Below are 15,840 nucleotides of genomic sequence, written 5' to 3' on the forward strand. Positions count from 1 at the left end.
GTGTTTCAGGAACACTTCGTCCGCTACTTACGCTACAAACTATGGGCCCCCAAAATAATGTTTTTTTGTGATACTTTTGAAAAATTATTATCAACACAAAGCCCAACACAGGCTAATAAGGCCGAACTATACGCACTCCGGAGCCTGCTGCTGGATGGCGAGATAACAACTACAGCGACCCCATTATGACTAGATATGGTCGGCTACGGCATGCATAAATCACCTAAACTAACACTACCCAGGTATAATAGGGCTAGAGTTATAAAGAGGGCTCTAAAATTGTTGGTCAGCGCTAGACGTGCGTTATGCTCTAGGAGGCGTCGTGGTGGCATGTGTCCTGCAGTGCCTCTACAGACACCCCTGCCATCGTCACAAGAGCCAGAACAGCACTCACATAGCCCAGGCAGCTCTGCAGATGCCGCACATGCATCTGCACAAAATTCACAAGCCTCAGACGCTGACGCTGCTGGTAATGTGCGGCGCCCCGATCATACAGTATGTTTGCAACACATCCATCATCATGAAAGGGCCCTCCGCAATTTCAACGGCCATATACATACAGATCATTTTAGATTTGTAAATTTGGAGCGTGTACGATCATTTGAAGAGGGCTTGAATATTGTTCATGAAGGCATTCAGACATTACTGGATAGAATCATCAGGGACATTGAACCTGGCGACTTTGTACAGTTAAGGTTTGATGCCGGTGATACTTTAGACCCTATTTTCACTACAAAACAAACCCGTGAAGATTTTAATTCCGAATCTTTTTTAAATGCTGTTGCCCGCGCACTTCAAAGTAACAGTGAATGCATAGCATCCAATTCGCTAAAGCTAGTCGTCACCATCATTAAAAACCGACGCGGTGGTGTAAAAAGGCGCTTGAAATCTATAGCGAGCAGTCAGATCATTAAACAAAAGAGACAATGGCTGTATGATTTTAACAATTACATGACAAATCTGTGTTTGGCTGCTAGTGTGTGCGCCCTGATGGACGACACGGATGTCACTGATGGTGTTTTACTGAACCGCTCTAAAAACATACACGCAGCACTGGGCATCCCTGATGATCAATTAGTGAGTTTTAGCGACATCCCTGCATTTGAAAAATATTTGGGGGTCACCATTAAAGTACTGTACTATAGTCAGGGCGATTGGCGTTACTTTGAGAGCGGTAATACAGCTAATGGCAAAACCGTATTCATATTGTTCCATGATAATCACTACTACGGTATCAAAAATATGAAGGGTTTTATCGGCGCTAAGTACTTTTGTGAGCTCTGCAATTCAGTGTTTCACCACAAAAACAATCATTCCTGTCAGTATTTTTGTAAAGCCTGTCAGAGAGAGAATTGCGTAGAAAGCGGTGCCGACCAACAGCCCAGATGTCCTGTTTGCAGAGTTTATTGCCGCTCGAGCGAGTGCCTAGATTATCACAAACAATTGGGATTAGGCGACCCAGCATTCTGCAGACTTAAAATATTTTGTGATAAATGCAACCGTTTTGTCCCCAGAAATAGCGAAACAGAGCATAAATGTAATGGTTTGCGCTGTCCTGTATGTCGCAGACATATAAATAAATTCGATGCCCATCTTTGTTACATGCGGAAGTATGTAGCACAGGATGAGTCAGATTGTTATATATTTTATGATTTTGAATGTATGCAGGAGACAGGCACGCACATCCCGAATTACATTTATGCTACAACGCTGTATGGCCACCCCTCCTGGGAGTTTGAGGGTGATACCTGTACACATGACTTTGTACAGTTCTTTACAAGCGGTAAATTTTCAGATCATACATTTATTGCCCACAATGGTGGAAGATACGACGCATACTTTATTGTTAAGGAACTGATTTCTGAAAAACTACAAGTACAGTTGATAACCCAAGGTGGCCGTCTCTTGTGTGTGTCGCCACCCGATTTGTCTATAAGGTTCATAGACTCTCTAAATTTTATCCCCATGAAACTCAGTAAATTACCACAGGCCATGGGCTTTTCAGGAGGCAAAGGGCATTTTCCACACTTTTTCAATACCCGAGAAAACCAAAACTATGTAGGTCCCATACTTGATGTAAAATATTATGGGGTGGAGTACATGTCACCTGGTGAGAAGGTAGAGTTCCTGGAGTGGTATTAGACACAGGTAAATACAACTTTTGACTTCAAGGCCGAGCTAAAATCTTATTGCAAACAAGATGTTGAAATTTTGAGACACGCCTGCGCGATCTATAGAGAGCGTATTATGCAGATGACGCAGAAAAATGTTAAAAAATACTGTAAGCGTCAAAAGCAAAGGATTGTAGTGAGCCGGTGTGTTGATCCTTTTCAGCTCATCACCCTGGCCTCGGTGTGTATGACAATGTACCGGTTTAAATTTCTTCCAAAAAAGACAATCGCCATTTTACCTGGTGATAATTATCACAAGGCAAAAAAGCGCTACTCGACACCCGCTATACAGTGGCTCATGTATGTAGCCCACTCTGAGAACATCGACATACAGCACGCTTTGAGAGGCGGTGAAAAACAGGTCGGGAAGTATTTTCTAGATGGTTATGCCTATGTTAGCGGCCAGCACATAGCCTTTGAATTTCAGGGGTGTTTTTACCACGGATGCCCCGTGTGCTATAATGAAAATGACACGAATAAGGTCACAAGTACGTCCTACGGTCAGTTATATTACACCTTTTTAGCTAAAAAGCGTTACTTACAGTGCTGCGGGTACACAGTAAGACTGATGTGGGAGCATGAGTGGAATGAAATGATTGAAAATGATTCTAACCTTCAAGCATTTCTCCGCCAGATGGAATTCCCCGTTCCTTTAGACCCCCGTGATGCGCTTTATGGTGGGCGAACTAACGCCATTAAGCTCTATCACCATCTGGAAGAAGGGGAGACTTTACATTACTACGATTTCACCAGTCTGTACCCCTTTGTAAACAAAACTAAAACATACCCTGTAGGCCATCCAGACATCATCTACGACAATTTTGGATTCATTAAAAAATACTTTGGTATTGCTAGAGTCAAGGTCTACCCGCCGAGAGATTTATTTTTTCCAGTTCTACCGGTAAAACTCAACAAAAAATTAATGTTTCCCCTTTGCTACACATGCGCTGCAAATTCCCAGGCAGATATTTGTGCCCACAGTGATGAAGAACGGGCGCTAACAGGCACCTGGTGCACTATAGAGCTCGAGATGGCGGTAGAAAAAGGGTATCGGATCGCGCACATCTATGAAATATGGCATTTTCCTAAAACCACTGATGATCTGTTTGCGCCTTACATTAAATTACATCTTAGGGATAAGCAGGAAGCCTCTGGTTATCCTAGCTGGTGCACTGATGACGCCAAGAAACAGCAGTATATTGACTCTTTTCTTGAAAAAGAAGGTGTCCAATTACGGCCTGAAAATATAGCTGTCAATCCTGCTAAGCGACAGATCTCCAAGCTTTTCTTAAATTCTTTATGGGGAAAGTTTGCCCAGAGATCTAATCTATCATGTACCAGCATTGTTAGGGATCCAGATGAGCTTTTTAAGTATTTGTTCCTGCCTTACTATGACATTTCGATGTTACATTTCCTTGATGATGACACCGCAACCGTTAACTGGAAATATGCAAAAGGCCACCACACACTCAACAAAAACACAAACATTTTTATAGCGTGTTTTACAACAGCGTATGCTCGGTTAGAGCTCTATTCGCTGCTGGACCTGTCTGCAGGAGAGGTGCCTTTATCACGACACAGACTCAGTTATTTTTGTACAGAGAGATGGTGAGTGGCAACCGCCTTTAGGCGATTACCTGGGGGAGCTGACCAGTGAAATACCCGATGGTACACACATCACAGAATTTGTATCCGCGGGCCCCAAAACTTACGGCTACAAACTCAACACCGGTAAAACTGTCTTAAAAGTTAAGGGGATAACACTAAATGTTGGTAACTCTCAATCTATTAATTTCAACAGTCTGAAAGATCTAGTTCTGGACTACCCGCGCAATTCTGCCGCAGAAACTCAGAAACGTATTGTCGTACAGCAGGCGGCCATTGTGAGAAATAAAAAGTACTGGGATATTGAAACAAGGCCATTACGCAAAACACAAAAGTGCGTTTATACAAAGCGGCGACTATTAGACGATTTCACAACATTACCTTTTGGATATTAGTCGAGTATTGTGATGGATACGCGTCTGCAGCACCCATTCTCTTGCATTCTAGCAGGCCCGTCTAATTCTGGAAAGAGCTATTTTGTAAAACAGCTGCTATATAATATTGAAGCTAATTTTTCTCAGAAACCTGATAATATTGTATGGTTTTATTCGTGTTGGCAAAAACTATATGATGAAATCTCTCTCTCTTTTCCCCACGCCAGATTTGTGGAGGGTCTGCCGAATACATTCGTAGATGACGAATTATTCCCACCGGAGAAGGTGAATTTGGCGATTGTTGATGATCTCATGGAGAGTGCTAGTGAGAATTGTGAGATAGAAAAAGCCTTTACCAAGTATGTGCACCACAGAAATCTCAGCATTTTCTACCTGGTGCAAAACATATTTTGTCAGGGTAAGAAAAGCCGTACGATAAATTTAAACACAAAGTACATGGTGCTTTTTAATAACCCCCGAGATAAATTACAAATTTTAACTCTAGCTCGTCAGATGTATCCCGGAAAAACACGTTTTATCCTAGAAGCTTTTGAGGATGCCACGCGGGAGCCTTACGGGTATTTGCTTGTAGATTTGAGAGCTAATACTCCTGAGGATCTGCGTTTAAGGACTGGGTTGTTTCCACCCGCGTTGCCCGCTGTCTATGTTCAAAAGAAAAACACTTCTAAAAAGTGAATTTTACCCGGTATCAGACATTCTACGCTGTGGGCGTTGTGATGTAAAGATGTCTGAGAGGCTCCGGCGTAACTGGGCTCTCTTAAAAACCCTAGTGAAAGCAACCCCCGCTGTCAGAAAGTCTATTTTGCGCGATGCAAGCAATGATTTAATTACAGCCATAGGCGAGATTGCTTTAAATATCTTAAAAGGCAGGATTCCGCTGAAAGAGCGCCAAAAAGGTATATTAAAGAAGTGGCGTAAAGCTATAAGAACACTGAGCGACAGATCTCAGCCCATAAAGAAAAAGAAGCGACTACTAAAACAGGCCGGCGGGTTTATCGGACCTCTTTTAGCTTTTGCAATTCCAATAATAACAAGCCTGCTCGCCGGAAGATAATGGAGCATGCAACGAAAATGTATCTAGTCCCCAAACAGGAGCTAGACAAACTAAGACCCGGTACTACAGATAACATACGCGACAGTGTTATTCGACGCCTTGATGGTGAAATTAGCGACATTTTACAGCGTCGTGACATTCCCGATGATGTGAAAATTAAAATGTATAGCTCTGTGCTACAACGCTACTTGGTACATACGAGGCACAGCTCAAAAGAAGTAACGGCTTTAAATCTCATTAGCACTCCTGATCCTGGTCAACAACAATTGCCAAATACCGACTCTGATAAAAATCATGAGATCGCTGAAATTGTCAGCCATATAAACCAAAGATATAAAAAGAATGCTGAATTTTTACTAAACAGGCTGCTGCAGAATAAAAATGTCACAGCATGGAATAATAATGCTGAATTTATTTTCAAAGGATCCATAATACCAGGGTCTAACTTACTGGATTTGGTACGTAGTACAACGCAGAGCCATGCTCTGAACAGTAGAAATTTACCGCCGGGTTGGGATTCATTTATGCAGGCTATGGCCGAGCTAAATATGCCGTCTACAGTTGTGGGTAACCCCGCTACTAGGAAGCTTTTAGATGAATTAAAAATTACCAACAGTGAGACACGCTCTGTATCTACACCGCTGAAGTTAGCGGCGGCGCCCCGTACAATTCAATCTTTACATTCCCCGTCATTAGGTACCACACGCGGAACTCTGCTACCTAAAAAAAGGTCTCTACCGATGCTACAAACCATGTGGCTCACGATGTAAAGAATGTACTAGATAAATGCTGTACTCGTCTTGTAACGCTATATTAATTATTTTGTAAGAAGTGTAATTGTTCATTGTACTATTTAATGTTTTTACTTTTTATATTCTGTAAGAATTTTTTATAGTATTGAAATGTCTTTGAGATGTTGTTTTATTGTGAGAAATAAATCTTTTTAAATTTTTTACAATATCGTGTCTTTGGTTTATATTCGTATAAAACACACCTCTTCTTACTTGTGTTGTAACATTGGGTCATATTATATATATATATATATATATATATATATATATATATATATATATATATACAGTGGGGCAAAAAAGTATTTAGTCAGTCAGCAATAGTGCAAGTTCCACCACTTAAAAAGATGAGAGGCGTCTGTAATTTACATCATAGGTAGACCTCAACTATGGGAGACAAAATGAGAAAAAAAAATCCAGAAAATCACATTGTCTGTTTATTTAACAATTTTTTTGCATATTATGGTGGAAAATAAGTATTTGGTCAGAAACAAAATTTCATCTCAATACTTTGTAATATATCCTTTGTTGGCAATGACAGAGGTCAAACGTTTTCTGTAAGTCTTCACAAGGTTGCCACACACTGTTGTTGGTATGTTGGCCCATTCCTCCATGCAGATCTCCTCTAGAGCAGTGATGTTTTTGGCTTTTCGCATGGCAACACGGACTTTCAACTCCCTCCAAAGGTTTTCTATAGGGTTGAGATCTGGAGACTGGCTAGGCCACTCCAGGACCTTGAAATGCTTCTTACGAAGCCACTCCTTCGTTGCCCTGGCGGTGTGCTTTGGATCATTGTCATGTTGAAAGGCCCAGCCACGTTTCATCTTCAATGCCCTTGCTGATGGAAGGAGGTTTGCACTCAAAATCTCACGATACATGGCCCCATTCATTCTTTCATGTACCCGGATCAGTCGTCCTGGCCCCTTTGCAGAGAAACAGCCCCAAAGCATGATGTTTCCACCACCATGCTTTACAGTAGGTATGGTGTTTGATGGATGCAACTCAGTATTCTTTTTCCTCCAAACACGACAAGTTGTCTTTCTAGCAAACAGTTCCAGTTTGGTTTCATCAGACCATAGGACATTCTCCCAAAACTCCTCTGGATCATCCAAATGCTCTCTAGCAAACTTCAGACGGGCCCGGACGTATACTGGCTTAAGCAGTGGGACACGTCTGGCACTGCAGGATCTGAGTCCATGGTGGCGTAGTGTGCTACTTATGGTAGGCCTTGTTACATTGGTCCCAGCTCTCTGCAGTTCATTCACTAGGTCCCCCCGCGTGGTTCTGGGATTTTTGCTCACCGTTCTTGTGATCATTCTGACCCCACGGGGTGGGATTTTGTGTGGAGCCCCAGATCGAGGGAGATTATCAGTGGTCTTGTATGTCTTCCATTTTCTAATTATTGCTTCCACTTTTGATTTCTTCACTCCAAGCTGGTTGGCTATTGTAGATTCAGTCTTCCCAGCCTGGTGCAGGGCTACAATTTTGTTTCTGGTGTCCTTTGACAGCTCTTTGGTCTTCACCATAGTGGAGTTTGGAGTCAGACTGTTTGAGGGTGTGCACAGGTGTCTTTTTATACTGATAACAAGTTTAAACAGGTGCCATTACTACAGGTAATGAGTGGAGGAAAGAGGAGACTCTTAAAGAAGAAGTTACAGGTCTGTGAGAGCCAGAAATCTTGATTGTTTGTTTCTGACCAAATACTTATTTTCCACCATAATATGCAAAAAAATTGTTAAAAAAACAGACAATGTGATTTTCTGGATTTTTTTTTCTCAGTTTGTCTCCCATAGTTGAGGTCTACCTATGATGTAAATTACAGACGCCTCTCATCTTTTTAAGTGGTGGAACTTGCACTATTGCTGACTGACTAAATACTTTTTTGCCCCACTGTATATATATAAATATATATATATATATATATATATATATATATAGGCACAAACGACAATAAAACATTTTAATGAACATAACACGCTGTATGTAGTCGTACAGATCCTAGGATATAATTATATACCATAACACCTCCAGGCAGCTGACCCGCAGATAACACCGATGACCCACAGATAACATCTACAGGCACAAATGTGTTATAAAACAAAGTTCTGCTTCACAAAGATCACCAAACAGCATGAATTTGTACAAAAATATCTGACCCTCAGATAACACAGCTGACCCCAATTTAGTTAATGCTCAGTAGAAACACAAATAACTTCTCAGATGACATCTACAGACACAAAAAAGAGAAAGCAAATATTAAACATTCTGCGTTATAAAAACATAAATAATACACAATGCCTGGGCACATGACCCGCAGATAACCCTACATAACCTTCAGGTACAATACAGGTACAAACAGAAAATCTGTCTTTTCGGTTTGTGTAAATAAGCATTTATTGGGAAAGCAAATACAACAACAATTGGCCTAGGTGTTATAAACCTCTGACCCACAGCAGATTTTCTGTTTGTGAAAATAAACATTTAGTTAATGTTCACCATTTAGTACTAGTGTTCAGTAGAGCCACAAATAAACAGCTTTAAGTTCTGAACTATATGGATACACTATGAATAAAACACAGCTAACAGAATCAAACTCGAGCTACGTATAAAAATATAAAACAAATACGTGTAGAGACACAAATAAACAGCTTTGGTGTGTTATAAGTTCTGAACTATATGGATACACTGTGAATAAAATACAGCTTACAGAATCAAACTCGAGCTACGTATAAAAATATAAAACAAATACGTGAATAATATCAAACTGCAACAAATTAAAGTATATCAAACGATATCAAAAGGGGAAATCAGCCAGCCTCAGGGACAGCTGGCTGACAGGAGGAGGGGAGGGGTTACACACTTTGATACACTTTGATAGGGGCGGGGCACCTGTCAGATTGAGTTTGACGGATCATGGTTATTATACACTACTGTCTTGCTGGACTTTGGGCGTCGCCGATTATAGCTTGTGCCTCGTGCCTAGTGATTCCGGTCTGGAGTGGTAGTTTTGGAGTACAAATATCGAATCTGGTGGTGTATTATCCGTTGTTATATTTCTCCTTCCTATATTTGTATTTGTGTTGCCCTGTGCACATTATTGTATTTTCCCGTGTGCTTGCGGCGTGGTGCGTTTTTAGTTTTCTCTGTCTGTGCTTTCTGTGGGGGATTGGTGTGTGGTCTCTTCACTGGGTGGCGGGTGGTGGTTTCAGCATAGGGCTGAAACAGGAGTTAGGGCCAGGCCTGGCGGCCCAGACAAGCGCACCATCAGTATAAATTCTGGGAGAGGGACAGACAGGGTTTTCCCTAGTCTGAGGGATAACGCAGGGGCCTGGGTAACCAGCCTTAGTCTCTCTTGGCAGCCCCGTGACATCCACTGGTACTACTCACCCTGTTCGTGGCTCCAGACAATCAGTGGCTCCTTTCTCTGCTAAGAACCTGAATCCTCTTGGCAGGTCTCCTGGAAATGCTTTTAGGAGGCGTGCCCTGCTTCCTGCACATACTTAAAACAGCAGAGCACCTGTTCTCTATTAGGGCTCTCTGTGCTATGATGCTCTGTGCATAAAAGGCATCCTCCCTTTATGGGAGGTGCCTGGACAATGTGTTCATTCCGTTGTTTGTGGCCTTCTGCTCAGGCCACACTCTGCTGTGCTCCGCAAACTGAAGTTTATTACTTTCGGTTTTCTAATTCCTCTTTTTCCTCAGAATCCTCCCCTGGCAGTTCCCTATTCTGGATCCTTCTGGACTCTCCCGTTTCCACTCCAGGCTGACTAAGCTGCTCCTCACAGACCCATCCAGATATTGCTGCCAGCTGGATCAGCCTTTCCGGGACTACATAGAGCTTCCAGGATTCTCTCTACTGATAGAGCCTGAATTCCATTGTTTTGTTAATATGGTCTGTACGGGTCATCCCTCTGGTCTGGGTAATGCGGCATTTAGGCCATCTGGTGTTGTGACGGGGGAATCCCTGTATAGGGGTACACCTTGCCCGGTGCTCCACTACGTGGTTCAGTGTTGTGGTCCAAAGGGTTCTTCTCTCAGGCACCTCTATCTGTTTGTTAAAGCTTCCTTTAAATAAATACCTTTGCTTTTTGGAAGCTCATTTTCCTGCCTCTTGTGTACCGGGTATACAGCTACCACTGCTCCACCAGTGGTCTAGTGAGTCCACTATACTTCCCCACGCCCTGTGGGCGTAACAATATCAGACTCTCGCCTACCATCGAAACCTTCAAAAAGAACCTGAAGACCTACCTCTTCCGACAAGCTTACAACCTGCAGTAACGATCGCTCAACCAAGCACATGCGCGGTCGAAAATGGGGGACCTGTCACACAAAAAAAGTTACATTGAACTTTTTTTGTGCGTCGTGGCTGCCAAAACATGACGCATCCGTTGCACGACGGATGCGACGTGTGGCCATACATCGCAATGCGTCGCTAATGCAAGTCTATGTAGAAAAAACGCATCCTGCGGGCAACTTTGCAGGATGCGGTTTTTCTCCAAAACGACGCATTGCGACGTAGGCCATAAGACGGAAGTGTGAAAGTAGCCTAAGAGGACAACACCAGAGAGATGTCCCCATCCTCTTCTTCCACTGGACTGCAAACAAAAAAATCCTGATGTTCCTCAGGATCATCAGCTAGATGGAGAGAAGGTGACATGAGATCTCCCTTATGATGTGTAGACAGCTGTGAAGGTCTTGTGCTCAGTCTTGTTGTATCCACCAATATTATGTGTTTTATAGTTGTGTAATGAGAATGGTGGAGATGGCAGGATTAGATCTGATCATAGATGGGACTTCTCCATCTGTCTGTGACTTGTATAATATTTGTTTCAGGGTGAAGATGTGACCCATATTAATACCACAGAGACGTATGGGAAGAGTGATGAGTGGTGTAAAGAGGTGATTTTTACATATGACTACCCAGGTGAGAAGAATAGATAGAAAGTACATTGAGATCAAGCTATAATTCAGACTTGTGGATAAAGAGGAAGGCAGGAACCCCAAGAGAGTGGTTTATATAAATAAAACTTTGGTTATTCTGCCTTCAATCAAATGAATGTTTTTTTTAGTTGTAAGTGGCACTGGTTTAGTATCTTACCTCTTGTTCCTGGTGTTTTTATGCCCCGTGTTTTGGCACAAGACATTTTAGAGTCATACACTTATGGCAGCGAACTGACAGAGAGGAACCAGATGAAGGAGAGCGAATAACAAAGGTTTCTCACATAGTACTGGAACCAGTTTAGTCTCCTGTCCTCTGTTCTCATCTTGATTTTTGTTACTGATGTTTTTGGCTCACACATTTCGGTACCAGGAATGAAAAATAAAAACAACATTAAACTGCTGTCCACATTAAGAAGTTTTTTAAAAAAAAAGCTTTGCGTAAGCATGAAGCTAAAAGTTCCATCAGACAAGAAGAATCTATTTAGCAGTAGACTTGCAAGTTGCCCTATCAAAGTGTACCATAAATTCAGATCATGAACTTTCCTTATTATATTCTGATATTCTATATATTCTATATTCTTATATTCCCTTATGTAAAAATGATAATATGAAATGAGCAATAGTTACCTGAATATTAGAGAATGTTTTACTTTATTCTTATTTAAGCAATAGAATCACATTATGGTCAAAATGCTGAAAAGGACTAAATTGCGGGAACTTTTTTCCTATATTTTCATTTAACCCTTGTCAGGCTGCATAATTTTACAACCTTAACAGGCTGCATAGGTACAATTGTACCTTCACATATACCTCCACTGTGGGAAGACTTTACTTGGTTTCAGAAACTAAAGTTCATTCAGCTACAAATGTTATGCTGATATCTATTGTTCAGTGTTGTTACTGGTCACTTATGTTGCTGTCAATTAAGTTAATTCAAACTGGGAGTGGCTTCTACTTGTCTTCCTGCCTCCCTCCTCTCATTAGCCATTTTGCTGTTCATCTCATTGCTGTGAGCACACATTTCTAGGCTTGTGAAGTCTTCAATTTCTTGGAAACGAAGGTAGGAAAGTCTCACAGCATCTAACAGCCAGTTATACCTTTATTCTCATTATGTGGGGACAGAACAGTCAAATTGTCTTTCAGCCTGGACTTGGCTTACATATATTTTGTATGAAACTTATCACTATAGGTATAATTTTTATATGAAAAATGGATAATAATTAGTATCTACATATTGTTTTACGATGTTTTATTTATATTCAGCACAAAATACGAAGCCAAAATTCATCTAGCAAGTCATCATGAGTGATAGTAATGCTGGATCTAGTTTCCGCCATAATCCAAGAAAACGTGTTTGCAGGTTAGTATAATTTTGTGAAAAGCCAATAATGTAGTATTTCGGAAAATTATTTATTTTACATTTTTTCATATTTACAGATTTACGTCTGACGAAATAATGCGAATGCTAGAAGAATCTGATTCTGAGCATGAGGATGAACCATATGTTCCATCTGATGATGAAAACTATGTACCACAAGTGGATGTTACTGAAGAAGATTCAGACATTGAACAAGAAATGGTCATAGAGCATGAAAATGAATACGAATCAGACGAAAGTGTTGAGGATGATTCTGTGCCTCAAAGTGCAGGCGACATTTGGACTGCTAAGGATGAAACTCAATGGTGCAGTAATCCACTGCCAAATGCACAAACAAAATCTCGTAATGTCCTACGACAAAGAGGTGGCCCTGCAGCAATCAGCAACCTATATACAGCAAAAGAGCTATTCAAGTCCTTCATGACTCCCGAGATGTGTGACATCATATTACGGGAAACGAATCGAAAGGCCAAGAGAGTTTGTGATGCTTACAACAACGAACTGGTACAACGTTTTCCTGATTCTTCCAAACGGCCACCACAAAAAACATTCAAGCAATTTACTGAAACTGAACTTCATGCATTTTTGGGCATACTGATTGCTGCTGGTGTGCACAGAGCCAACAAAGAGAATCTGGAGGAAATGTGGAATGTTGCTGCTCTGCCTCTTATACGTGCAGCCATGTCTCGTGACCGCTTCAAGATGATACTCAGATTTATCAGGTTTGACAACGAAAATACACGTGCAGAACGTGTGCAAACAGATAAAGCTGCACCAATACGGGACATCTGGACAATGCTGAACAGTAATCTGGAGAGAGCCTACAAGCCATATCATTGTATCACCGTCGACGAGCAATTATTTCCATTTAGAGGTCATACTAAATTTACCCAGTATATACCTTCAAAACCAGCTAAATATGGCATAAAGATTTTCTGGGCTTGTGACTCATCAAATGCCTACCCTTTACAAGGTCAGCTCTACACTGGGAAACCAACTGATGGTCCTCGACAAGTAAACATTGGAGAACGAACAGTATTGGACCTAGTGAGCTCGTATAAAGGCTCTGGAAGAAATGTCACCACCGATAACTTCTTTACAACCATGGAACTAGCTAAGGTATTGAACTCCTGGAACATGACACTAGTTGGTACAGTGAGAAAAAACAAAAGGTTCCTACCTAACAACATGCAGCCTGCCAAAGAAAGGCCTGTATACTCGACAAATTTTGCCTACAATCATGATGCAACAGTCTGTTCATATGTACCAAAGAAGAACAAATCAGTCGTGCTTCTATCATCTATGCACATGACGGGAGAAGTTGAAGAGACACTAGCAGCCAAGCCAGAGATAATAAAATACTACAACATAACAAAAGGTGGCGTTGATGTTATGGATAAAATGTTGGGAGAGTACACTGTGAAACGACGAACATCACGTTGGACTTTGGCATTTTTCTACAATATGATTGATGTCAGTGGGTTAGCATCCTACATCATCTACAGAGAACACAATCCAAGCTTCAGGGCAAAGGATCAACGAAGAAAGTTCCTGAAAGATCTCGCAAATCAGCTGTGTATGATTGCAATTGAAGATCGTAGTACAAACAAAATGATAATGAGAAACCATTTTCTTCGAGGTGCAGTAGAAATGGTGCTTGGACGATGCATTGTGGTAGCATCGCAGCCAGCAGCTGGCCCCAAAATACCTCATGGTAGTCGTGGACCCTCCCCTGTTGTTGGTAGTTGCTATGTCTGCAGAGACCTGAGGCGAAAACAACGCAAGACTAGAAAGTCTTGTGTGGTTTGTGTGAAACCCATTTGCGATGAACACTCTGTAGCAAAGCCAACATGCATTACTTGCAAAGAAAATCAATAAAAAAAAGTTTCTTACATTTTCTTTTATAATGTAAATGAACAGTTTTTTACTTGTTTATAATAGTTAAATAGCATTATCATTAAAAAAAAATTTATGCTTTTTCCCTTGCATTATCTTCATTCAAAATATATGAGGTACATTTGTACCTATGCAGCTTGTTATGGATGCAAAAAGATCTCGACCCCTTATCTCGGAAGCGGGTGGAGATATTTTATTGAAATTTGGCCAATATATTCTGGACCAAAAATGTAGAGATGTCACGAAATTTCAGCCCTCTACGTCTTTTCAAAAAAAAGTTATTGCAATTTTAAAACGGAATAGTTACAATTGTACCTATTCAGCCGGATAAGGGTTAAAAATCTGTTGGCGCTAACCTAGTATTACACTGTATTGCAAGCCAAAGCTTCTTCATACATGACTATTTTGCTTTTACCCTGCATCTTTGTTAGGTTTCATTGACAAAAGCGTATCAAATGTCCAGGCACTCTTTGTATGAAAAACTGGTAGTGTATAGAAAACACAAGAACCATTACCAGCATGGACACTGGCGATACAATTTGAGCCAGGTATGTTTGACTTTGAAACGTTGTGGTGTTTCAGAGATAACCATAGATTAGAGTTAAACAACATTTGAGAGTTAAACATAAATGGCTGAAATCATGCAACCAGTATGTGATACATGCTGCTCCTTTAAAGAGACTGTTGATGTTAGAGAGTGCATCAAATGGATAAAAACTATTGAATGGTCCATTTATGATTCTTCACTGAGAAGTTCACTTGAAATCATTGGTGAAATGCGCAGTGAAACATGAACTTATGAGGAGCTGGCTGTAACAAACTAGTCAAAAAACTAACATTGTTAGGTTAATATCATCATCCCAACATTATTAGGCTTAACTCCATTTTATTCTTGGCAGATGACTGTTTCACAAGCTCAGAGGGACATGTAATGGCTACAGATTTCAAAGCAGATATCCCCTCAGCTGTACACCGCAAGCATCTATCATCCGATCCCTTACAAGAACTCCTATCTTTTGAGGCATCACAGGATGTTAGGAAAACTAAAAGAAATAAAGTTGACGGTCAAAGAGCTTAGGTAGTGGAGAAGCCATTTTCAAACGTAGCAAACATTTTACAGATAGAGCAAATCTTGTTAAACATGAAAACCATCACAAAGCAGCAAAGCCATTTTCATTCTCATACGATGTGGATCGTGTTAACCTAAAATCAAATTTTGTTAAACATCAGAGAGTTCACACAGGAGAGAAGCCATTTTCATATTTGGAATGTGGGAAATGTTTTAATCAGACATCATGTTTAGTTAGACTTCAGAGAAATCACACAGGGAAGAAGCCATTTTCATGCACGGAATGTGGGTCATGTTTTACCAGGAAATCACATCTTGTTAGACATCAGAGAATTCACGCTGGGGAGAGGACCTTTTCATGTTCAGAATGTAGGTAATTTTTTACAGAGATATCTTATCTTGCTGTGCATATGAAAATTCACTCTGGGGAGAAGCCATTTTCTTGCTCAGAATGTGGAAAATGTTTCAAGAAGAAATCACATCTTGTTATGGATCAGAGAATTCACACAGGGGAGAATCCATTTTCATATTCAGAATGTA

At 40.9% G+C, this 15,840-nt stretch overlaps 1 protein-coding gene across 1 annotated transcript; it reads left to right on the forward strand.

Moving 5' to 3' along the window:
- Window positions 1–10,655: 10,655 nt before the first annotated feature.
- LOC138666606 (gastrula zinc finger protein XlCGF71.1-like) lies at window positions 10,656–15,677 on the forward strand. Its single transcript, XM_069754802.1, has 4 exons — window positions 10,656–10,666; window positions 10,757–10,760; window positions 10,850–10,940; window positions 15,352–15,677. The coding sequence occupies exons 1-4, from the start codon at window positions 10,656–10,658 to the stop codon at window positions 15,675–15,677; spliced, it is 432 nt and encodes a 143-aa protein (XP_069610903.1).
- Window positions 15,678–15,840: the final 163 nt, after the last annotated feature.

The sequence above is a fragment of the Ranitomeya imitator genome, chromosome 2 (genome assembly GCF_032444005.1).
Source record: "Ranitomeya imitator isolate aRanImi1 chromosome 2, aRanImi1.pri, whole genome shotgun sequence".
In the NCBI taxonomy this organism is placed as follows: Eukaryota; Metazoa; Chordata; class Amphibia; order Anura; family Dendrobatidae; genus Ranitomeya; species Ranitomeya imitator.